At 53.1% G+C, this 23,659-nt stretch overlaps 1 protein-coding gene across 2 annotated transcripts; it reads left to right on the forward strand.

The window, feature by feature from the left end:
- The first annotated feature begins 4,787 nt into the window (after window positions 1-4,787).
- On the forward strand, window positions 4,788-20,747 carry SPI1 (Spi-1 proto-oncogene). Of its 2 annotated transcripts, none has more exons than XM_022592023.3 (5): window positions 4,788-4,991; window positions 7,329-7,428; window positions 18,558-18,745; window positions 19,500-19,662; window positions 20,034-20,747. In XM_022592023.3, exons 1-5 carry the CDS (start codon window positions 4,947-4,949, stop codon window positions 20,351-20,353), a joined length of 816 nt encoding a protein of 271 aa, XP_022447731.1. In that variant the 5' UTR covers window positions 4,788-4,946; the 3' UTR covers window positions 20,354-20,747. The 2 variants fall into 2 exon arrangements, with proteins under 2 accessions (XP_022447731.1, XP_022447733.1); XM_022592025.3 differs by having other exon boundaries at window positions 7,332-7,428.
- Window positions 20,748-23,659: the final 2,912 nt, after the last annotated feature.

Consider the following 23,659-nt stretch of genomic DNA (forward strand, 5'->3'; position numbering starts at 1 on the left):
TGTTAAACTATCACAGTCCATCCAAACAGTGGAATACTATATAGTCATTAAAAAGAACAAAACAGCTCTATATGCATGGACATGGGATGGATTTAAGGGGAAAAAACAACCAAAGTGAAGTGCAATGTGTTTAGTATGCTACTTTCTGGGTGAAATTTTAAAAAGACTATATCTGCCTCTATGTCTTTGTCTGCTTAGACTATCTCTAGAAAAATACCCAAGAATCAGGTAACAGGGAACTGGACAGTTGTTTCCCTTTTTGTACCTTATGGATTTCATACCATGTGTATATATTACCTATTCAAAAAATAAAGTAACTTAAAAAACTGTTTCACTTCTCATTCCCTGGAACACCTAAGATTTTTGGTCTGAAACCAATTTCTTGCCCACAAGAAATGCGAACCACAAGCCAACTTGATGCTCCTGGGGACCTCCAGCAAGTTGGGGACCCTCTCTGGTCCCGTTTCCTCTGCTGCAGAAGGAGGCCAGGCCTGTGCTCCCCTGAGGTCCTGTCGCTACCCAGTCCCTGCTGTCCTGTCTCCTCTCTCCCTCCCTTATCCTCCCCTCCCACCTCCCCTGCCCCGTTCGCTCTCTCATTGCCTCATTTCTCTCTACTCCCTTCTTTGACTCTTTCTCCTTTTATTTTCCTTTCTATTCCTCTGCAGTTCTGGCTGCCTTTCCCCTCTCTGCCCTTCCTTGCTCTCCCCATATTTGGCTTCTCTTCCTCTGCCTCTTTCCCCTGCCCTAGGATCCAGCCCTTCCTAGAGCCCCAGAAAGCAGGTTCATGCCCCAGCTCTCCAATCACAGGTTGTGTGACCCTGGGCGAGTCACTGACCTCTTGGGCCTCAGTGTAACAGATGGTTGTCCTGGTTACGTGAGACCACAAGGGTGGAAGCACTCAGCACAGTGCTGGGCACTCAGAAAATAATTTCCCCCCCTTTAAAAAATTTTTTTAATTTTTAAAATGTTTTATTTTTGGCTGTGTTGGGTCTTCGTTGCTGCGCTTGGGTTTTCTCTAGTTGTGGTGAGCAGGGGTTACTCTTCATTGCGGTGCGCAGGCTTCTCAATGCAGTGCAGAGCATGGGCTCTAGGCGCGCGGACTTCTAGAGCTGTGGCACGCAGGCTCAGTAGTTGTGGTGCACAGGCCTAGCTGATCTACGGCATGTGGGATCTTCCCGGACCAGGGCTCGAACCCATGTCCCCTGCATTGGCAGGCAGATTCTTAACCACTGTGCCACCAGGGAAGTCCCTGTTGACCCTTTTTAAGGAGCTGTTAGCCCTGGGGTTGTGGATTATCAAACCTTCTCGGCTCTGCTCAGAATTGCTTAGAATCTGGGTCCTACTATTCCAAAGGCTTAGGATAACATCAGGTCCCTAGGAATTCGAATCTCGGGAAGAGACCTCTGGTGCACTTTGGGAGGAGGGGCAGTGGGAGGAAGGATGGGAAGGACTTGCTGTGTGAATGGACACAGGATGCTGGAGCTGCACAGAAAGTGGGAGTCGGTTCTGCCCATTTCCATAGATTTGGGGTCCTGGGCCTTTTATGGGTTTCCTTACCCAGGCCCCTTGGGCTTGGCCAGACTTGGGACAGTGGACTCTCTTTCTTCTCCTGAGGCCCCTTGAGACTTAGGGCTCAGGAACACAGAGCCGACCTGGTCTGCTCCCTGTGTCCACAGAGGGCAGCACCACAGTCCCTGCTTATAACCAGCAAAGCCTACGCAGTACCCCCTGGATACCCACCGGGCTCCTGGGCTTGGGACTCAAGGCTGTTTGCCTTCCTGCCCTGTCTTGCTTCCAGCCACAAGGGGGGCAGCGCACTGTTCCCTTGTTCTCTCCCAACTCCTTGCCTTTGCTCAGGCTGGTCCCTCAGCCGGACATGCTCTCTCCCTCACACGCTTTCCTACCTGTGGCCCTGACCTGATTAACTGTTCACTAATGCACCTGGCACCTCTTGTGCCCCTGCCTCCCAGAAGGACCATGCCGTGCACACATGTGTGTTCTCTCTGCAGGCCTGTGAGCTCCTGGAGGCCCAGGGCATGCTTCCTACATGTCTGTGTCCCCTTGCCAGGCCAGCACATGGGAAACCCTCAATAAAAAGTTAGTGATTAGGGGCTTCCCTGGTGGCGCAGCGGTTAAGAATCCGCCTGCCAATGCAGGGGACAGGGGTTTGAGCCCTGGTCCGGGAAGATCCCACATGCCACGGAGCAACTGAGCCCATGTGCCACAACTACCGAGCCCATGTGTCACAACTACCGAAGCCCACGCACCTAGAGCCCGCGCATAGCAACGAAGACCCAGTGAAACCAAAAATAAATAAATAAATTAATTTTTAAAAAAAGATTAAATGAATGAATACGTAGATAAATAAGCATATAAACGAAACAAACCAAGATAAGAATGAATGAATGGAAGAACGAATGAACACATCAAGCAAGACCTGGTTCTCATGCAGTAGAGCCATCCCCACACACAGCCAGTCAGCTGGGACTAGGCCTTCTTTTTCTTTTTTTCTTTTAATTAATTTATTTTATCTTTGGTTGTGTTGGGTCTTCATTGCTGTGCGAGGGCTTTCTCTGGTTGTGGTGAGCGGGGGCTACTCTTCGTTGCAGTGCGCGGGCTTCTCATTGCAGTGGCTTCTCTTGTTGCAGAGCACGGGCTCTAGGCCCATGGGCTTCAGTAGTTGTGGCGTGTGGGCTCAGCAGTTGTCGCTCGTGGGCTCTAGAGTGCAGGCTCAGTAGTTGTGGCACACGGGCCTAGTTGCTCTGTGGCATGTGGGATCTTCCCAGACCAGGGCTTGAACCAGTGTCTCCTGCATTGGCAGGCAAATTCTTAACCACTGCGCCACCAGGGAAGTCCCTAGGCCTTCTTGATGGGAAAGTGGGGACAGGGATGGAGCTGATGCCAAGTCAGCCTGCCTCTCCCCTCCTCTTGGGGAGGAACCTTGGTCAGGTACTTAGGGAGTCCTGAGGACCAGTGTTGAGGACCCCTTGGAGAGTCCCAAGTGTGGATGCAAAAAATCAGTGAAGATGTAGGTGAAATAGATCTAATGGCGAGCCCATACCTGTGAATCCCTGGTCTTTGCTGCAAGTAAAGAAACACTTGGGCGTCTGGGATTCCACTGACAGGAAGGAGGCTGGCTAGTCTTAGTGGGAAGGGGATATAAAGCAAAGGGTTAGACTACACAGGGGAGGAAACTGAATGCTCAAGAAGTTCTTCCCCAAGAGAAGAGGACTCACCAGAGATCAATGGATCAAAACATGTCTCTATTCATCCTTCTGCCCTCCAGACTAGATCAGGAATTCCCTGAAGGCAGGGATCTTGTCCAGTATCTTTCTCTTCTCCCAGCACTCAGCATAAAGCCTGGAACTCAATTAATATTGGCAGGATACATGGATGGATGGATGGATGAATGGATGGATGGATAAGTGGATGGATGGATGGATGGATAAGTGGATGGATGGATGGATGGATGGATAAGTGGATGGATGAATGGATGGATGGATAAGTGGATGGATGAATGGATGGATGGATGAGTGGATGGATGAATGGATGGATGGATGAGTGGATGGATGGATGGATGGATGGATGAGTGGATGGATGGATGGATGGATGGATGGATGGATGGATGAGTGGATGGATGGATGGACGGATGGATGAGTGGATGGATGAGTGGATGGATGGAAGTGGATGGATGGATGGATGGATGGATGGATGGATGGATAGGGGGATGAAAAGGACCAATGGATGAACAGATTGATAGCTGAACATCAAGTGGATAAACAGATGGAAATGTGGGTGAATAACAGATGGATGGGCTGACATATGAACATATAGATGGCTACTTGGACAAGTAGATAAACAAATAGGTGGGTGGATGACAGACTAACAGATAAATGGATGAACAAATGCACAGTTGGATAAACTGGTAGACAAATGTATGACTGGCTTTGTGGGTGGATAGATGGATCGACAAACAGACAGATAAACAAATGGATGGGAAAATAGATGAATGGATGGACAGACAGGAAAAGCTTGTAAACTTGGAAGACTAGATTGATATTAAGGCATTGTTAAGGGGAGGGGACACTGAGAAATCTAGGCTGGGAGTAGAGCACCTAGGGATTTGGAAGGAGCGGTGGTCCTTAGGAAGCTGGGAGGGGAGGGTGTAAGAACCCTTCTGGTGGAAGGGAAGCTAGTGGAGGGAAGGGGAAAGCAGCGCTGTGCTGAGGACCCTGCCCGGGAGCCCAGCCCCAGGCTGGATAGAACCCAGGTGTTGGGGTCCTACGGGCCCAGGAAGAGCCAGGCCTGGCACGCTGCTGGATCAGAGCCCTCAGACAACCAGGCTGACCCCAGAAAGCAGAGACCGCAAGAGGCCACCCACCCTTAACAGCTCTGACCCCAAGGAAGTGACTGTTGGCCACGTCGGGGTCTCAATAGAAGCAGGTATTTGTGGGGTTAGGGGTTAGAGGTTAGAGAGCCTCTGCAGGGCCCAGGCGCAGGAAAGGCCTCCGGTGGTGGAGGCAGCCTTCCTCCCTCCCACTCTTCCTCCCACCCTAGCCCTCAAGGCCGCCCCTCACAGTCCCAGCTTCCTCTGGGCAGGGGGCCTGGCCCCCATGGCCTCCCAGGCCAGCCCCTGGAGCACCACCTGCCCCAGCCGGCCAGAGACTTCCTGTAGCGCAAGAGATTTATGCAAACGGGCTGGGGTGGTGATGTCACCCCAAGGGGACTATCTCCCAGCGGCAGGCCTTCGATAAAATCAGGAACTTGCGCTGGCCCTGCAATGTCAAGGGAGGGGGCTCACCCAGGGCTCCTGTAGCTCAAGGGGCAGGCCTGAGCCCTGTACCCGCCCTGAGTCCGTCCAGCCCCCGACGGGGCGCCCCATCCCCAGGGGCTCCGCACTGGCCCCCACCAAGGCAGGGGACCTGACCGGCTCGGAGCTCGGCTGGATGTTAGAGGCGTGCAAAATGGAAGGGTTTCCCCTCGTCCCCCCTGTGAGTATTGGGGCTCCTCCACCAGCCCAACCTGTGGCCCTCGGACGCCCACCCGCCTGCCTGCCAGCCCGCCGGCTGCCCTCCCACTATCAGTGGGAAGTTGGTGTTTCCTCCCTGGAGCTCCCGGCCTGAGACTCAGCAAGGGGGCCATTGGCTTTCTCGGAGCGTGCCCTGGCGGGCTGAGGGCTGAGCCCATGGTGGAGCTGTGATCGGTGGGGCCTGAACGGTTATTTATAGATGGGGCTTGGGTGGCAGGCCAGAGCTCCACGGCAGGGTGCTGGGCTGAGGATGGTGAGGGTGGCGGCAGGGAGGTGGTGGCAGAGGAAATGGGGAGACTGGTGGGGGGGGGGATGCCAGTCCCCAGGACGGTACAGGCTTGAGGGCAGGCGGCAAGAGGCCAGAGGTGGCCTGGGTGCTTCTGGAGACTGAGGCTGCCTTAAGCCTGGGTCCCCACCAGCCAGCCTGGGGCCTGGTACAGAGGACACGGTTGTTGACCCAAGGGTCTGGGGCTTGGGCCCTGGGCCCTGAGTGGCAGAGGCAGGGGTCGGGGCAGGCGCTGGGCCGGAGCAGTGAGGGGAGCAGAGACTAGCCACGCAGTTAGGGGTGGGCTCTGGCTGAGGATCAGGGAGTGGAGGGCAGGGGCTGGTGCTGGGGACACCCCGGGGCTGAGATTGGGGCTGGGGTGGGAGCTGCGGGAGGTCAAGGGGGGAGCCTGGAGTGGGGGCAGGGCTGAGGCTGGAGGTGAAGAAGCAGGAGTCCCGGGGGACCCCGGGGAGGGAAGGGCAGCCGTCTGGGGCAGACCCCCTCTGCTGCTGCCCTCAGTGACAGTTGCAGCCTTCGGCAGGTGTCAGACCCGGGCCCTCTGAGAGGACCCCTCTCCCTTTTCCCACCCTGTCCCAACTCAGCAGGGGTGGGGAGCCCTGGGGGGAGACGGGAAGGGCTTGGCAGGACCTGCCCACCTGACTCAGCTTTCCCGGCCTGGAGGCAGCTCCCTTCCCCCCGCCCCACCCCAGTCGGGCCTCAGAGCCTGGGGGAGGCACCCCGGGCTTGACATCCCGCTGTGGGGTTGCGCTGCCTCCAAGCCCAGTGCCAGGCTCCTCCCTGGGCCGGACTCAGAACCAGCCAGCCCGTCTGCACCTGGCCCTGGCCCACCCTCCCCCGACCTGGGGGCCGGCAGTGGTGACAGAGGTGGTCCCGAGGAGAGCCAGCCCTGCCTCCAGAAAGCCACAGGCCCTGGGGTTCGGCCACCCTGTCTCTGACCCTTGACCTCTGAATCCCTGAACTCCAGCTAGAGCGGGGCAGGAGGCACATCCCCTTGGGCTCCCACACCTCGCCCCAGCCCAGGGGCTACTCAGAGTGGGTCCTTGGAGGGTGGGCTACCAAGGCAGCCCTGGTTGCCGAACCAAGCCCTGAGGGCCGGAGTTACTGTTGTGCAATCCTCGGGCACACACTGTGTGGGGGAGGAAAGGCCTGATGACTGCTGGGAAGCCTCCGGGTGTGCATTCCCTATGCCAGTGGGGTGAGTGGGTGGGAGGAAGACCAGGGAGCATCCCAGGGAGGGTGTCAGGAGGAGGGGGGAGGAGGGAGAGGCCCCCAAACCTGCCCCTGCCTGGGTGAGTCCTGTAAAATCCATCAGTGTGAACGGCCACTGCTAATGGTGGTGGCCCTGGGCACCGGCTAAGAGAGAGAGTGGGTGTCAGGGCGGGGCTGTAGCAGGAGGACAAGCGTGTGTGCCGTGGGGTGAGTGTGTAGGTGGAGTGAGAGTGACCGAGGAAGGGTGTGGGTATGAGTGTGTGGGTTAATGCACTTGCAGGCAAGTGGGTGGATATGTGCGTTAATCCCAGTGACGCTGTGTGTGCCTACAGGCGGGTGCATAATGGGGTGTGTGTGTGTGACGACAAGCATGTGTAAGTGTGAGTGCCCCCGAGAGCGAGTGTGAGGGCTGTGAGTGGACGAGGGGGTGAGAGTTCACATGTGGGAGTGTGGGTAGAAGTATGTCACGGGGAGTATGTATGTGTTTGGGGGGTGTAGGCATATCAGTGTGACCGTGAGAGGGTGCGTGTGTGAGGCTGGGATCCGGGCACACGCTGGAATGTGAGTATGAGTGTGAGGTGACGGGGAGCAGCTGGGCTGTCCTCTCAGACCTGGTCCTCTTTTGACCTCTGACCTCCAGGGTCCCTGTCACCCCCTTTCTGCAGGAGCCAAGGCTCTTGCTCCCCTGGGTCCCCCTCTTCCACTCTCTGTGGCCTCTCCCAGTTCCAAGCAGAGAGAGGGCTGTAAGCCTGATACAGATGGTCTCCCGGCCACATTCCCAGCCCTGACACCCTCCTCTCTCAGCAGCCATCGGAAGATCTAGTTCCCTATGACACGGATCTCTACCAACGCCAAACGCACGAGTATTACCCCTATCTCAGCAGTGATGGAGAGAGCCACAGCGGTGAGTACCGGGCCCCGGCCCAGCCCCACTTCCCCAGCCTGGCCTGCGTGCCCAAGCACGGCTGGGTTCCGGGGAGAAGGGAAAGAAGCCTCATTCCCAGGGCTTCTTTGGAACTCTGAGAATCAGATCCAGTTAGCTCTTGGGGATGTGAATTCACTATCCTGACCCCCGACACTCCTGCTTCCCAACACCCCACACCCCCAGCCTGCATTTATGGAGCATCCTTGGTGTATCCAGGGGTTAGCTTCTTCCACATTTATCTCCTTGTCCAACCCTTTTGGCATTTTTACACATGAGGAAACAAGCTAAGCGGCTACGGGACTTGTACAAGGTGGCACAGCCGGTCAGTGGGATCCAGCTCTGTCGGTCTGCTCCAGGTCCAATGCTTTTTCACCTTCCCCTCCCCCAATTCCCCCATCTTCCTCTCCGTTCTTGTCTCACATACACACACTACCCCCTCATCTCCTTGCTGGGGCAGCCCCGCTCCCTGCTGTGTGTGGCTAGCAGAATTTGTCTATTGACATTTGGGCTGGATAATGCTATGTTGTGAGGCCTGTCTTGTGCATTGTAGGATATCTGGCAGCATCCCTGGCTTCCACCCACTAGATGCCAGCAGTACTGCCAATCACGACAATGAAAAATGTCTCCAGCATTGCCAAGTGTCCCCTGGGGGGGGGCGCAGAACCGCTCCTATGTGAGAGCTGCTGAGCTGAAGGAAAGGCTCTGAGGACTCCCTCATTCAGTAGGGGCTGAAGACCCCAGTCTGTTCGGGGCGGGGGCGAGGATGGGGCCTGGGCCAGGGGCGTTTTCCATCTGGGCCTAACTGTGCTCCCCCAAGGCCCAGCCTTGATCCTGAAGCAAATTCAGGGGAGGAGAGAGAGGCCTTCAACGCCTGGGACCTGGGCAGGGAGATAAGAGAGGTTACCTGAGGTGGATCTTGGTATAGTGATGAGACATCTCTGAACCAAAGGCCAGGTGGCCCAGTTAATGGGTCTTCACTGGAGGATTCTTCAGGGAGTCTGAGACCTGGACAGGCCAGACACTGGGGTTTCTGCAGTCCCAGAGGGACAGGCGTGCTATGTGCCACAGCTGAGGAAGGTTTCACACCTGAGGGCCACACCTGGGAGCCATTCACACCTCCATTCTGCTGGCACATCTATGGCCGTTTAAACCTGACGGCCACACCCAGAGATGCCATTTGTGGTGAGTCCTTATTTAGGGCCCTCACATCCAGATGCCAAACCTTGCGAACAGTTTCAACTGGAACTCACACCTGACAACTACTATAAAGACTATACCTAGAAGCCGTGCCTTGGGAGTAGGTGGTGGATGTACTTCAAGGTCATATATGGGAACACAACAGGCTTCTTTCAGAGCTCTAGGGCTAGAAAGTCTTTAAGAATACACTTTTTCTCATCCGTTTAAGCTTGTTTATAATTCTACAAGAAATGCATCCTCTCTGTGGAAAATCCAGACAATTTAGAGAGTGTCCCTCATCCAACTCTATCCACAGATCCCCCCGCTGCCAGGGTCAAGGGCTGGGTCTCCCTGATCCAGAGACCTGCGCACACACCCTTCCACCAAGCAGTTCGGGACCAGAGAAAGTCCCTGTTTGAGGACTGGCGCCCCCTGGTGGCTTCAGGCAGCAGGACAGCTCGGGTCCCAGCAAGCTCAGGGCTACTTCTGACCCCTTCCAGCATTAGGGATACTTTCTCCTCTGGCCTGACCCCCTTCGCGGTTTCACTGGGTTTGGGTGCATTTCTTTTGGGTCTGTTGAAGCCTCATTTTCTCCTTCTGTGATATGGGTGTGCTATGGGTTTATATATCTAGAAACCAGCTAGGCCTGGGGTGGGCTGATGGAGTGAGCACTTTAGAGAAAGCCAGTGCTTTCCTGGCTCAGTGATCAGGCAGATCCCTTATATCTGGGGTGGGGCTCTAGGAATGACTCCTAATTGGATGTGTGAGCTCCCCATTTGGGTCCTTCAGACCCAAACCCTTCATAGACTCCTCCAGTGTGCCCAGGTGTTCTGGTCCCTATTCACAACCCCCGCCTCTCCGCCACACCCCTGCCATCACGGCCCCCCGGGCCATCTGTTCTGTCCCTTCTTAATATCTGTTGCAAGGTATTCTCTGAAGACTCAAGAGTAGAGACGCCCGCACATTCTTCCACCTGTTCCTGCATGTCCTCTGCATCTGTATTTTTAGGTGCTGGGGCTTAGTGAAAAGGCACTGGAGCCAGACCTGGGTCTAGTCCTGGCTCCATCACTCACTAGTGTGTAACCTTGGAGCAAGTGACTTAACCCCTCTAAGCCCCTGTTTCTTCATCTATAAAACTGAGGGCATGAAAACACTCCACAGAGTTGCAATGATTAAATGAGGTTAACACATGCAATATATGAGGTAGTATACTGAGTACAAGGCCCAGTAAACTTTCAGGACATAGTATGTTAGCTTTACTGAATCCCCCCAGGCGGAAGGGATGAAGCAGCTGAGAGAGTAGAGAAGCACAGAAGGTTCTGTGACAGATCAAGTGGGTCATTTTCCAACGGCCCAGATGACAGCCAGCCAGGCACCCACTCATCCATCCATCCACTCCCCTCCCACCCACCAGCCACCCACCCATCCTTCCAATACTTATTGTCCAATCCACTTGTCCACTCATCCCTTCATTTGTCCATCCACCAAATAACCTCTGATTATATGCCATTTGCCAGAAACTGTTCTAGGCACTGAAGGTTCCATGATGAGCAGGCCGGGCAAGGCCACTGCCCTTGTAGAGCTTACAGTCCAGTGAGGGAGAGAGACAGTGAAAAATCAAACTAACAGACATGTACTAATAAGTCCTATGGAAAGTAGAGTAACGTGATTCGGAGTGTCTAGGTGGGGGACACTTTAACTGGGTGGTCAAGGAAGGCCTCTGAGGGGGTGGCAGCTGAGTGGAAATCTGAGTGCAGGGAAGGAACATGAATGTCAAGGCAGGTAGGGACAGGTGTTCTAGGGAGAAAGAACAGCAAGTGCAAGAGCAGGAGGGACCTCCCCCGGGGACCAGAGTGGCCGGTGAGCACAGGGGGGCAGAAACAAAATGAAGCCAGAGGGGTCTGCAGGGGGCAGATCACCCAGGGCGTGATGGCCGTGGCAGAAGTTTGGGTTTTATCCTGCATCTAATGGGAAGCCATTGGAGGGTTCTGAGCAGGGAAATGACATGATCTGAATAATCTTTGTGTGTGTGTGTGTGTGTGTGTGTGTGTGTGTGTGGTAAAAATCTAAATAAATTGTAAGTGTTTAATTTTAATTATTAAAACAAGAAATACCCATTGCAAACAATTTAAAAATACAACAGCATAGCAAGTGACATATTAGCCTCTTCCCGTTCTTATTCTTCCCTGACAGCACCTTGGTCTATCCTTGCAGACATTTTATTTGACATGTATAATCCTGTATGTTTGTAAGTGTATACGTCCACATGTGCATGTTCTATCCGTTCAGAAGTGGGCTGTAGTATCATACTGTTCTGTGGTCTGCTGCTTTTTACATTAACTTATCATAGTCACTCCTCCATGGCACACACAGCAACCAGAGGCAGATGAAAGCTATTTCTCCAGTCTTTCTATTACAGGGCTATGTAAGTGTATATATGAAGATTTGAAATAGAGACTTAGAACAGCATTTATTTATTCATTCACATACATTTATTGAGTACTTTCTATAGGCTAGGTGGAGATGAATCTAGCTTGATTTTTTACTTTGAGGCATCTGTTCACTTGTACTATGAAAGATGAGAACTTGACTTTCTAGGTATTTATAACACACACACACACGCTCACACTCACACTTCTCCACATACACCAAGATACTTATAGTAACTTTTTCCCTCCTTTTTCATTTTATTGCTGTAATGGGCATACAACATAAGTGTATAAGTTTAAGGTGTGACAGCATAATGACCTCACACACGTGTACATTGTGAAATGATTACCACATAAGTTTAGTTAACATCCATCACCTCATATACTTACAAAAGAATTTTTTTCCCCTTGTAATGAGAACTTTTAGGCAAAACTCTCTTGACTTTCGAAGTTGCCACACAGCAGTGTTAACTATAGTCATCGTGTACATAACATCCCCAGGACTTATTTATCTTACACCTGGAATTTTGTACCTTAGACCACCATCACCCAATTTCCCCTGTCCCTCTCCCCACCACTGCTTCTGGCAACCACAAATCTGATCTCTTTTTCTGAATTTAGCTTTCCTTTAGATTCCACCTGTAAGTGAGATCATACAGTGTTTGTCTTCCTCTGTATTCTAACTTTTGTTAAATCAGTATCTGAATTTTCCGTTATTAGGACCATGTGAATATTACTCACAGCTGAGCCACATGGCGTACTTTGACTACCTGTACTTTCTCGTCGCTGTGTTTCTGAGGGTCAGTGTAGCAGGGATATGGAGCCCTCACGCTGCAACCAGGCTGCTGGGAGTCACACCCCCAACTCCTCACTACCGGGTGGGGTGACCTCGGGCAAGACATCTCACCCCTCTGTGCCTCAACTTCTTCTTTCTTTTTATAAATTTATTTATTTATTTTTGGCTGGGCTGGGTCTTCGTTGCTGGGCGTGGGCTTTCTCTAGTTGCCGTGAGGGGGGCTACTCTTCCTTGTGATGCGTGGGTTTCTCATTGCGGTGGCTTCTCTTGTTGCGGAGCTCCGGCTCTAGGCGCGCAGGCTTCAGTAGTTGTGGCACACGGACTCAGTAGTTGTGGCTCACGGGCTCTAGGGCACGGGCTCAGTAGTTGTGGCGTACGGGCGTAGTTGCTCCGCAGCACGTGGGATCTTCCCGGACCAGGGCTCGAACCCATGACCCCTGCATTGGCAGGCGGATTCTTAACCACTGCGCCACCAGGGACGTCCTTCAACTTCCTCTTAAGGATGCCTACTTCACAGGATTGCTGTAAGGAAGGAATGAGTTCCTACAGTTTAAACGCTTAGAACAGTGAACACTATATAAGGATTTATTACTCTTCTCATTATACTCTCCTGAGAAAGGGTGTATGGGAGGTAAGGTTTTGTTCTTGTTGTTTGTTTTACCTGGTGTCTTTATGCTCTCACTTGATTAACAGTAGTTTGGCTGTGTACAGAAATATAAGTTGAAAATCATTTTTTTTCTCACTGAAATTGAAAGCATTTCTCTACTGTCCTCTGGTTACTAGAGTTTTTCTTAGGAAATCTGATGTCATTCTAGGTCCTCTTTTTGAATGTAACCATTTTTGGTGTTTTTTTTGTTTTTTTGGTTTTTTTTTTTTTTTTTTTCTGTTTGGTTTTGTTTTGTCTCTCTGGAAGTTTTCAGTATCTTCTCCCAATACCTAGTGGTTCCACTGAATAAGCTGTTTAAAAGATCGCTCTGGCTGCTGTGTAGAGAGTAGATGGAGAGGAGACAAGAATAGGAACGGGGGGAAAGCACAGTAGAAAACCACTGGAATAATCCAGGCGAGAGATGACAGTGGCTTGGACAAGGGTGGTGGCGAGAGAGACAGAAAGGAGCAGACAGGGACTTCCCTGGCGGTCCAGTGGTTAGGACTCTGTGCTCTCGCTGCTGAGAGCCCAGGTTCGATCCCTGGTCGGGGAACTAAAATCCCACAAGCCGCACAGTGTGGCCAAAAAAAAAAGAAAAGGAAAAAAAGGAAAGGAGCAGACAGATTTAGGATAGATTCTGAAGGTAGAGCTCACAGAATTTGCTACTTATTATTATTATTTTTAAACTGTGATAAAATGCACATAACGTAAAATTTACTATCTTAACCATTTTCAAATGTACAGTTCAGTGGCATTAAAAGCATTCATATTGTTGTGTTGTGCAACCGTCACCACCATCCATCTCCAGAACTCTTTTCATCTTGCAAAACTGACACTCTGTACCAATTAGACAATAACTCCCCATTGCCCCCTCCCCTCAGACCCTGGCAACCACCATTCTACTTTCTGTGTCTATGAACTTGACTACAGTAACTACCTCATATTCATGGAATCATGCAGTATCTCTCTTTTTGTGACTGGCTTATTTTACTCAGCATATAATATCCTCAAGGTTCATCGACATTGCAGCATAGGTCAGAATTTCCTTCCTTTTAAAAGCTGGATGATATTCCATCGTACGTTTATACCACATTTTGTTTATCCATCCATCTCTTGATGGACACGTGACTTGCTTCTACCTTTTGGCTATTGTGAACAATGCTGCTGTGAACATGGGTATAAAAATATCTTTTTGAGATCCTGCTTTCAATTCTTTTGGGATATATACCCAGAAGTGGAACTGTTGGATTATAAGGTAATTCTATTTTTAATTTTTTGAGGACCCACCATACTGTTTTCCATAGTGGCTGCACCATTTTACATTCCTACCAACACTGCACAGGGATTCCATTTCTCCACATCCTTGCCAACACTTGTTATTTTCTGTTTTTTTAACCATTTTTTAAATTGAAGTATAGTTAATTTACAATGTTGTGTTAGTTTCAGGTGTACAACAAAGTGATTCACTGAGTTATCTATTCTTCTTCAGATTCTTTTCCATTATAGGTTATTACAAGATATTGAATATAATTCTCTGCACTATACAGTAGGTCCTTGTTGTTCTGTTTTCTGATAGTAGCCATCCTAATGGGTGTGATAGGATTTGCTATTTGCCGTGGGATTGTTGAAGGAAATGGAGTTCCAAAGTATGACCCTTCTCTTGTCCTTCTATCTTTCCAAACACTTATTCATCTTTTCATACAACAGACCATCCACCAATTTATTCACATATTCATCTAATCATCCATTCATTCACCTTTCCAAGTGTTCTTCCTTCCCCCTACCAAACCCTCCACGCATCTCCCACTGATTTATGCATCTAATAAGTATATGCTAAGCATCTTTTACATGCCAGGCACATTGCTAGGTGCTGTAGAGTGAATAAAACACAGGTCCTATCTCTTTGTAACAAGGGAAATAACTAAAACCTTAATAGTTAGGATACAATGCAGAAAGTAACCAGAAACATGAGACCCGGAACTCTCTGCTCTCTGGCCCTCAGTTTCCATATCTGAACAATTTGCAGGAGGGCTGGGCTTAAGGAGCCCTTGTCCACTGGTCCGTGATTTCCTGTGAAGGTTTTCTTTTCATCCCTCGCTTTCTTAATTCCTCATCTTCCTTCTCTTATCTTGATCTTACTTCTCCTTCCCTGGGGTGAGCCCTGGCTTCAGGCTGGGGTTTCTGCTCTGAGGAGAAAAGGTCAACTGAATGACACTTAAGTCTTGAATTTTGTGTGTGTGGCAGGGAGGGGGGCAGGGGGTTGTTTTAAATATCATTTTTATTTTTGTCCTAGTGACATGCAGGTGTTAGTGACACCAAAAAACTGAGTTAGAATAGGAATGTGTGGGCAGGACTTTGGTCCCAGATTGGGAGCTGGTTTACAGGGAGAAAGTGAAAGATTTTGGTAAATGGGTAATTGTTGGCTGGATGAATGAAGGTTCAGTGATGGATGGAAGGATAGATGGATGGATAATGGATGGATGATGGATGGGCGGAAGGACGGATGGATAGGTGGAAGGATGGATGAGTGGATGGACGGATGGATGGGTGGATGGATGGATGGGTGGAAGGACGGATGGATGGGTGGATGGATGGATGGGTGGAAGGACGGATGGATGGGTGGATGGATGGATGGGTGGAAGGACGGATGGATGAGTGGATGGACGGATGGATGTGTGGATGGATGGATGATGGGTGGATGATGTTGGATGATGGATGGATGATGAATAATGAATGAGGGGTAAATGATGGTAGACAGACAGATGGATAAGAGCAGCCTGTAAATTCTCTCTGTCACCAAGGGCCTTACTTAAAGCTTTCCTTAGCAGTCTTTTTCCTGAGAGGTGGTATGGCATAGCGGTAAGAGTTTAGTTCCTGGAGTCATACATAGGTGGGTTTGGATCCTGACTCTACCAATGACTGTCTGTGGACAAGGAACTTAATGTCTTTGAGTCACAGTTTCCTCATATGCAAAAGGAAGATCATACTATAGTGGCCACCTTGTCAGAGCTAAGGTGAGAATTAAATGAGATAATGTGGATTAAGTACTTAGCATAGTGCCTGGTACATAAAAAACACATTAAAAGTTAACATTTATTGGTCACTTAATCAAATATTGATTGAGGCCTAGTACGTGTTGGGTGCCTAACAGGCTGTAGAAGGGAGGGTCCAGAGCTATCTCCAGATATGCAAAGCACACTATATTCTTTTGAGGAGCAGAGTTCACGCTAAAGGGGCAGAAGTTGCAGGATAGTCCGGGTGACCTCTTGAAGTGACAAAAAGGGATAAAGCAATGCATTCATGAACAGTCATCCAGAAATGAGGTCCAAAGAGCCCAGGAGTGCTGACCTTTGCATTAGGATGGACTCCTGGCATTGTGTTCCTTCAGAGGGCCCCATCCTTGGAACGTCTCTGCCTGCCAAACAGACAGCATTTATTACATAAATGCCTAAGCCCTCAAATCAAGGGTAAAGGCAAGGTTTCCGTTGGGCTTTTTGAAACCTTAATTGTAGCCCAAGAGTCTCTGTTGCAGCTTTCAGGGGACCCTGGGGCAGGGTTCCAGAGCCTCAGTGAGCCAAGGAACCTCTTTAGGATCCTCTTAAAGGCCAGATTCCCAGGTCTCCTGTTGGCACTGATGATTCTGTGGGTCTCCAGTGGGCTGGGGCCTTTCCAGCCCCGAAAGTGACTCTGATGAGGGTGTACTGAGACCTGCTATGGAAAGTGCTGGCCTCAGGCTGGGCCCACCAGAGTGAGCCCATGGGTCTCAGGAGGAGCTAGAACAGAAGTGGGGAGCAGGAGAGAAAGACAGAACACAGGGGCTCCCCAACCCAGAACTGGAGTAGGTGTGAGCATGTGGGGTTGGTGGGCAGGACACGGCATCCTATAACGATCTGGGCACTTCAGCCTGGGCAGGAGAAGGCAAAAATGGGAAGGGCCAGGAGCGGGGCCGGAGGGCAGCTCTACAGCTAAAGAGGAACCTGGATCCACTCACCAAACCCCAGGGCCCCAAAGAGCCCCTCGCTAAAAGACAAAGCCAACCCTCCCAAAGCAAGTGGAGAATTTCTGGGTCTTGTTAACTCACGGCAAGATGAAAGTACAAATTCAATGTTGCTGTGTTTTGTTTTCCCTTCAGATTTGGATAATTTTCTGAAGGAGAGTCAGAGTTCTTAAGAGGATAGGATTTACTCATTCATTCATTCCATAAATGTTTGTTCAGTGCCTACTGCGTCTAGGCACTGGGAATACAGAGGCGAACAAAACCCGTCCCTGCCCTCGGTGCAGCGCTGGGCCCCCAACTCCAGCCTCTGGGAGAAAGTGACAGCCAGGGCCCTCAAACTATTTCTCTGGGCCACAGACTAAGGTAGCAGGGAGCAAGGGAAGATGAGGAACTCACACATATTAAAGCACCTGCTGTTTGCTCAAGCGCTGATTTAGGCTCTCTAAAGCGAGCATTAAACAGTAATAACACTAATTACTATAATGATGACGATAGTTAACGTTTTACCGAGTCTTCTTTTGTGTCATGTTCTGTTCTAAGTGCTTTGCGGGCATTAGCTCATTTAATCCTCACAGCAAGCCTATGAGATGGGTGTAGTTATTAGCTCCATCTCGCAACTGAGGCAACAGGCATAGAGAAGTAGAATGACCTGCCCGGTGTCGCTCAGCGCTAAGTGGCAGAGCCAGGATTCGAACCCAGCTCTGGCCAAATCATGTACTTTCTCTCTCCTATGCCATGTGGCTTCACGGAGTGGGAGCCTGGATTGTGGGTTCAAATGATTCCACACGTGGACTGGACCTCAGTAACCACTCAGTTGGGTCTCTGACTTTTGCAGTGGGGAATCAGAGGCTCGGGGAGATAAAATGTCTTGTCCAGGGTCACACAGCAAAGCCATCACAGAGCGAGATTCGAAAGTGAGTCTTCTGATAACCAGTGCAGAGCCAAAACAACACATGTCATTTCTTAGGGATGTGTGAGTATGTGTTTGTGAGAAAGAAACAGAAAGACACACACACACACACACACACACACACACCAGGCAGGTGATGGTCCCCCTACGGGGCCCTGTGTTTGTCCTGGAGACACCAACCTGGCTTAGCACCCTGTACACTCCCTCTTTGGACACACGAGAAAATCCCTCTTGTCACTTTATCACCACATCTTCTTTTGGACCCCAGGAAGTCCTCAGACATGTGGCAGTTTTTGTTCCTGGAAATGGTGCCCAGAGAAACCGTGTTGAAGGCCGGCTGAGTCCCAGGCAGGGCTCCCAGTGGCACGCAGCTATTCCCCAAACTCAAAGCCACCCTACCGCAGACTCTGAAAGCACCCACCAGGGAGTTTCTGGGAAAGCCTCGGGTCCCCGCATCTTTGCTGGAACACAGGTGGAGCTGCCCAAGCACATGGCCTTGAGGGGGCAGCACCGGGAGCCCAGACAAGTTCTGGCGTGTGAGGAATGTCAGCCCTGTGACTTCGCAGTCACACCTTGGCCATGTGACAAGGCTGTGAGCTGTGACGGTGGGCAGCCAGTCAGCTCAGGGACCGCTGCTGGGTCTTAAGGGGAGGAGAGGGGACTCAACATTCCCCAAGGGCCGGCTCTGGGCCTAGGAGGTTTTACAACTGTGAACTCATTTGTATCCTTCCGGTAACTATTATCCCCACTTTATAGGTGAGTCAACGGAGGCCAGAGGGGTCCATGCACGCGTTTGAGGTCACACACAAAGTAAACGGCAGAGCCAGGATTCGGACTCTTTGGCTCAAAAGCCTGCGTCCTTGTGATCGCACGCGTGGCAGGGCAGAACGGTTGTTGAGGACACAGCCTTTGCCTCGGACCTGGGTCCCAGCTCTGCCACTGATGAGGCCTTTGACTGCAGGCGTGCTATGTAGCCCCTCCAAGCCTCAGTATCCTCATCTATAGAATGGGGGTAGGAAAACAACAGGGTGGGGCGTGAGAGGACTAATGTCACCTTGCCGTCCAGCCTGGTCCGTGGCGATTATTACACGGTGACACGGGCCTGGCATTATTATTCGTTAATTAGCATAAGCCTTTCCTGCCCTGCCCCCCAGACCATTACTGGGACTTCCACCCGCACCACATGCACAGCGAGTTCGAGACCTTCCCCGAGAACCACTTCACGGAGCTCCAGAGCGTGCAGGCCCCGCAGCTGCAGCAGCTCTACCGCCACATGGAGCTGGAGCAGATGCACGTGCTCGACACACCCATGGCGCCCACCCACGCCAGCCTTGGCCACCAGGTAGGTGCGTGCGGGGCCACCCGGCCTGGCCCGGCCCAGCCCGCAGCCTGCGGTGAGGCCGGCGCTTCGCAGGAAGCTGACGCGGGCTCTTACTCAACTCGGCTTCCTGCCTCACAGCACCAACAGCGGCCAGAGCCCCAACGGCCACCTCCTGACCCCCCGACTGACCCCGTGACCCCACACCCCTTATCTCCCCGCAATAATCCCCGCGTCCCCACTGATCCTCCCGAGCCTGAAGGCCCGGCCCTGGGCACCTCCCGAGCCCCATTTGCTGACCCCTCACGGATCCGGCACCCAAGTCCCTGCGCCCTGACCTCCACTGACCTCTACGGCCCCTCCTCCTCCCCAGCGACCCTAACCCCAGTCAGTGACCTCCACTGACCTTCACGACCCTCACGGACCTCCACCGCCTCTTGGCGCCCTTGCCACTCGCCTACACAACCCCGTTCGCTCCAGTGCCTGCCTCTCCAGCGCCTCCTCCCCCCAGGGCTGCTGCCGGTCCGTGCGCTTCCTTCCCCGGGCCACGCCGCCCCGAACCAGGGAGATAGGTGGGAATTCAGGGGCCCCTTTTCCCCATAACTTGCCCCCTGTGTGGGGTGACCCCGCCTGACCTTCAGGGTGCCCAGCCTTCTCCCAAATATCTCTGCCCCGCGCCAGCACCCCCTCTTCTCTCACGCAAACGACCCCTACCTGGCAGCCCTGAGCTTTGAACTGCCCCTCAGTGACCTCAACCCTCCTTCCGCCGCCTTTCCAGGTCTCCTACCTGCCCCGGATGTGCCTCCCATATCCCTCCCTGTCCCCGGCTCAGCCCAGCTCGGATGAGGAGGAGGGCGAGCGGCAGAGCCCCCCACTGGAGGTGTCTGACGGGGAGGCCGACGGCCTGGAGCCAGGGCCTGGCCTCCTGCACGGGGAGACAGGTAGGGGGCCCAGTCCCACCCCCGACCCAGCCTGGGCCCAGCCGTGACCCGGTCCGTCCGTGCGCCCCGTACCCACCGCGGCCAAGGCCGACGGACTCGGCAGTCAAGCCACAGATCTGAGTGCATGTGTATGGGTGTGTGTGTGTGAGTGCATGAGTGTTTGACGACATGTGTCTTCACGTGTGTTTAATGAGGGCGCCTGGGGCTGTCTGTCCCCGCGCACGTGTCTAAGCACGTGTGCTGAGGCCGAGCGTGGCAGTGGGTGTGCGCATGCTCGCTGGTGACCTTTCCCCAGAGACCACCCCGGGGGTCCCACGTCAGGGGGAGGCGGACTGGGTCCCCGCGTGGGCGCTGACCACCTCCGGCCGCAGGCAGCAAGAAGAAGATCCGCCTGTACCAGTTCCTGCTGGACCTGCTGCGCAGTGGCGACATGAAGGACAGCATCTGGTGGGTGGACAAGGACAAGGGCACCTTCCAGTTCTCGTCCAAGCACAAGGAGGCGCTGGCGCACCGCTGGGGCATCCAGAAAGGCAACCGCAAGAAGATGACCTACCAGAAGATGGCCCGCGCGCTTCGCAACTACGGCAAGACGGGCGAGGTCAAGAAAGTCAAGAAGAAGCTCACCTACCAGTTCAGTGGGGAGGTGCTGGGCCGCGGGGGCCTGGCCGAAAGGCGCCACCCGCCCCACTGAGCCCAGGCCCGAGCCCGCCGGGCCGCCAGGCCTCCCCTCTGGCCATAGCATTAACCCCCCGCCCGGCCGGACACAGGGGGGAAGCTCCCAGGGGCCAGGGGCAGGACTGGGGCGGGCCAGGCCTCGCCTCCCCGCCCACCCCCTCCTCCTCCAAGCCCCCGCCCACACCCCTGCTTCGCCTCCCACCAGGACTCCAGCCCCGGCTCCAGAAAGCCACCTGGGCATCTGGCCCCAGCAAGGGTCAGCTTGCTTAGTACCAAGGGTGCTTCCTTGGGAGTTCGAAGTCATCATATTTGTGTAAATTGAACCTTCCTCTTTAAGCATCCCTTTCTCTCCACACCTCTCCCCCATCAGCTTCCTCAGGAATACCAGTTATTAAAGTTATTCTCAGTGAGTCCTCTTGCGGCACAGAGAGTCTCTTTTAAAATTTTTTGTGCACCTTGTCTGCTCCCGCCCCCCCATCTGATCTCTCTTTTTCTCATCTGTCCATCGGGCATTTATCAAGGATACTACCCAATGCTGGTTGCTGGGGACGTGAGGAAAGATGACACTTCGTGCCTGACTAGGAGTCAGAGCCGGTGGAAAGAACGAATCCTCAGTTGTTCTTAGAGGAATAAATCATTAAAAAGCCCTCTGCGGGCTTCCCTGGTGGCACAGTGGTTGAGAGTCCGCCTGCCGATGCAGGGGACACAGGTTTGTGCCCCGGTCCGGGAAGATCCCACATGCCGCGGAGCGGCTGGGCCTGTGAGCCATGGCTGCTGAGCCTTTGCGTCCAGAGCCTGTGCTCCGCAACGGGAGAGGCCACAACAGTGAGAGGCCTGCGTACCGAAAAAAAAAAAAAAAAAGCCCTCTGCGCCTGATAAATTCTCTTTTCTTAATGCCTCAATGAAGCTTAAACTCATAACCTTTAGATTATGACCCCAGTGATGATGATATTAATTAACAATGACAACAACACTGGATTTTCGGGCCATTTATTACATGGTAACCTTGAGAAGTGGAATCTAATATCATCCCATGTTATAGACTGGGAAACTGAGGCTCATAGAGGTCAAATAACTTGTCCAAGGTCACACAACGAGGCTTCCTGGGTGGGATCCCTGATCCCACCCCATGTGGGCCACCATGGCAGTGTGAGGTGGGAAGCTTCACGTGTCCGGAAGGGGGTAACGTGCAGCTTGGTCAGGAGCAGGAATGAAGCCTCGGAGCTCCCGTTGGCCGCAGAGCGTCCTCACGGCATCCATGCTGGCAGGACCCTGATGCGGGTGAACTCCTCCCACGTACCCTAGTGCCTGGTTGCTCTGGCTCCTGGCGCACAGCAGGGGAGAGCCAGAGAAGGATGAACAGGGAAACCTGTAAACGTCTTGCTTCCGACAGTAGCAAGAAGAGGTGGCCGACAGCCTGGGAGTGAGGGAACTTTCCTCAGCAACTTGCAGACCTCAGAGAATCCAGATTCTGGGGCCATCCGTGTTGGGGCTGACACCCACACACACCTCCTCTCCCCGAGGGCTCAGACTGGGGAAGCCCAAACATGACACTCCCTACGTGGATCTCTGAGCCCGGAGAGAGGGAAAGTGGTGCCCAGTCCCCTTTTAAAGAAGGCCCAGGAACGTGAGATGAGGTTTAAATATGGTTAAAATGGAAGAAAAGAATGGATTTCGGTGTTAAAAGGGATGGTAAGTTTTGACCGTGTGGACAATCCTTGGGTACAGAATTCCTCCCTCCGGACTGTGAGGGACAAATGACCTGCCCTGGTATTGGGTCTTGCTTACAGTGGGTCACGTGTAATTTGCTTCTTGCTGTGTAGCAACCGATGTTCCTGATGTGACCTGAGCGGGGGCAGGGGGAGGGTGTGTGGAGGCAGTCACAGGGGGCAGAAGGTCACAGGGGAACACTGACGGGGGAAGCCAGGACCCCGGGCAGCCCAGCCCAGGGCTGTGCATGTAACCACCGCCCGGCAAGGATATGTTTGACCCATCAGCCTCAGGGTTATGGGTCCCACACGCTCCCACCGCACAACTTGCCTGTCAGAAGGACGTACAGACAGGGCTTGGGGTACCCCTGAGGTTTATTGAGGGCTGGGGGGCAGAAGCTGTCATATTGGGCTGGCAGGGGAGGGGACGGGGCCCATGTTCTCCTGGAGAGCCCTTGATCTCTGGAATTTGTCTATATTTAGCAGGTGGCTGGGCAGGGTGCAGATAAGGAGGGCCTGGGGAGGGGGTGGCCCCTTATATAGTAGGGGGACGGATCCCTGCTCAGATTCTCTTTCGGTGGCCCGTGCGTGCTCAGTTCCTGGCGTGACCTCTCCCAAGATGCCTGAGCCGGGGAAGAAACCAGGTAGCTCCAGGCCTGGGGCTGGGGCTGAGCGTGGGGCGGGGAGGGCTGGGGACATCTGCAATTGGGGGCGGGCCTCGGAGCGAGTTCCTGAGGGGGTTGATGAGGTCGAGGCCTCTGAGCCCCAGCACAGGGGCACCGTCCTCCTGGGTCCTTTTTTTGAGTCTCAGTTTCTCCTTCTCACCCTCCTGATGAGAATGAGAGTAAACCAGGGTCAGGGGCACAGGGTGGGGGAGAGCCAAGGCAGGAAGTGGGCCATCGCCCCCCTCTCAGGACGCAGAAGACCCCTTCCCTGCCTCCATGCCCATCTCCTGCAGCAAGGTTGGGCCTGGGCTTGCCTTTTGGGAAAAGGCTGCTGCAGGAAGGACCCCAGGATGACTCCAGACTTGAGCCAGGCTCCCTGAATGCTCTTGGACAAGTCCCTCCCCTTCTGGGTCTCAGTTTCCCCATCTATACAAGGAGGGGTTAGGTTGGTTCCTTCCAGCTCTGAGACTGTCTGCTTTCTGCGCCGCCTGCACCCCTGTGGCCCGCACACCAGTCATGACCCCCGCAGTGGGGTATTGCAGCCCTTCTGCTCTGGGAAGGGATGGTCAAGAGGCCCCTGATCCCCAGCCAAGGGCAGAGAAAGTCACAGCCCAGAGTCCCAGTCCTGGCCTGTGCCCTTACCAAGGTTGTCCATGTCAGGGATCATCCCCCCAGCCCCAGCTCCCTCCCAGGCCAGGCTTATCTCGGTTGCCGATTCTCAGCCTGAAGCCCTTAGAGGACAAATTTAGCCACGTCCAAGTAGGCAGAGTACTGGTCCCTTGCCAAGTGCCCCAGCTGGTGGGGCGAAAGGGGGATGGGCTTCCACAGGCTGAGAGGGTGGGGTATCCAGGGACACACCTAGCAAAATTCTTGTATGGAGGTTGGACCACAGGCCTGGCTCTCCTACCTACTGGCTGTGTGATCTTGGGTAAGTCACTTAACCTCTCT

Source organism: Delphinapterus leucas, chromosome 7 (assembly GCF_059928025.1).
Source record: "Delphinapterus leucas isolate spDelLeu-1000000601 "Yukka" chromosome 7, BTC_Dleu_Yukka2, whole genome shotgun sequence".
Taxonomy (NCBI): Eukaryota; Metazoa; Chordata; class Mammalia; order Artiodactyla; family Monodontidae; genus Delphinapterus; species Delphinapterus leucas.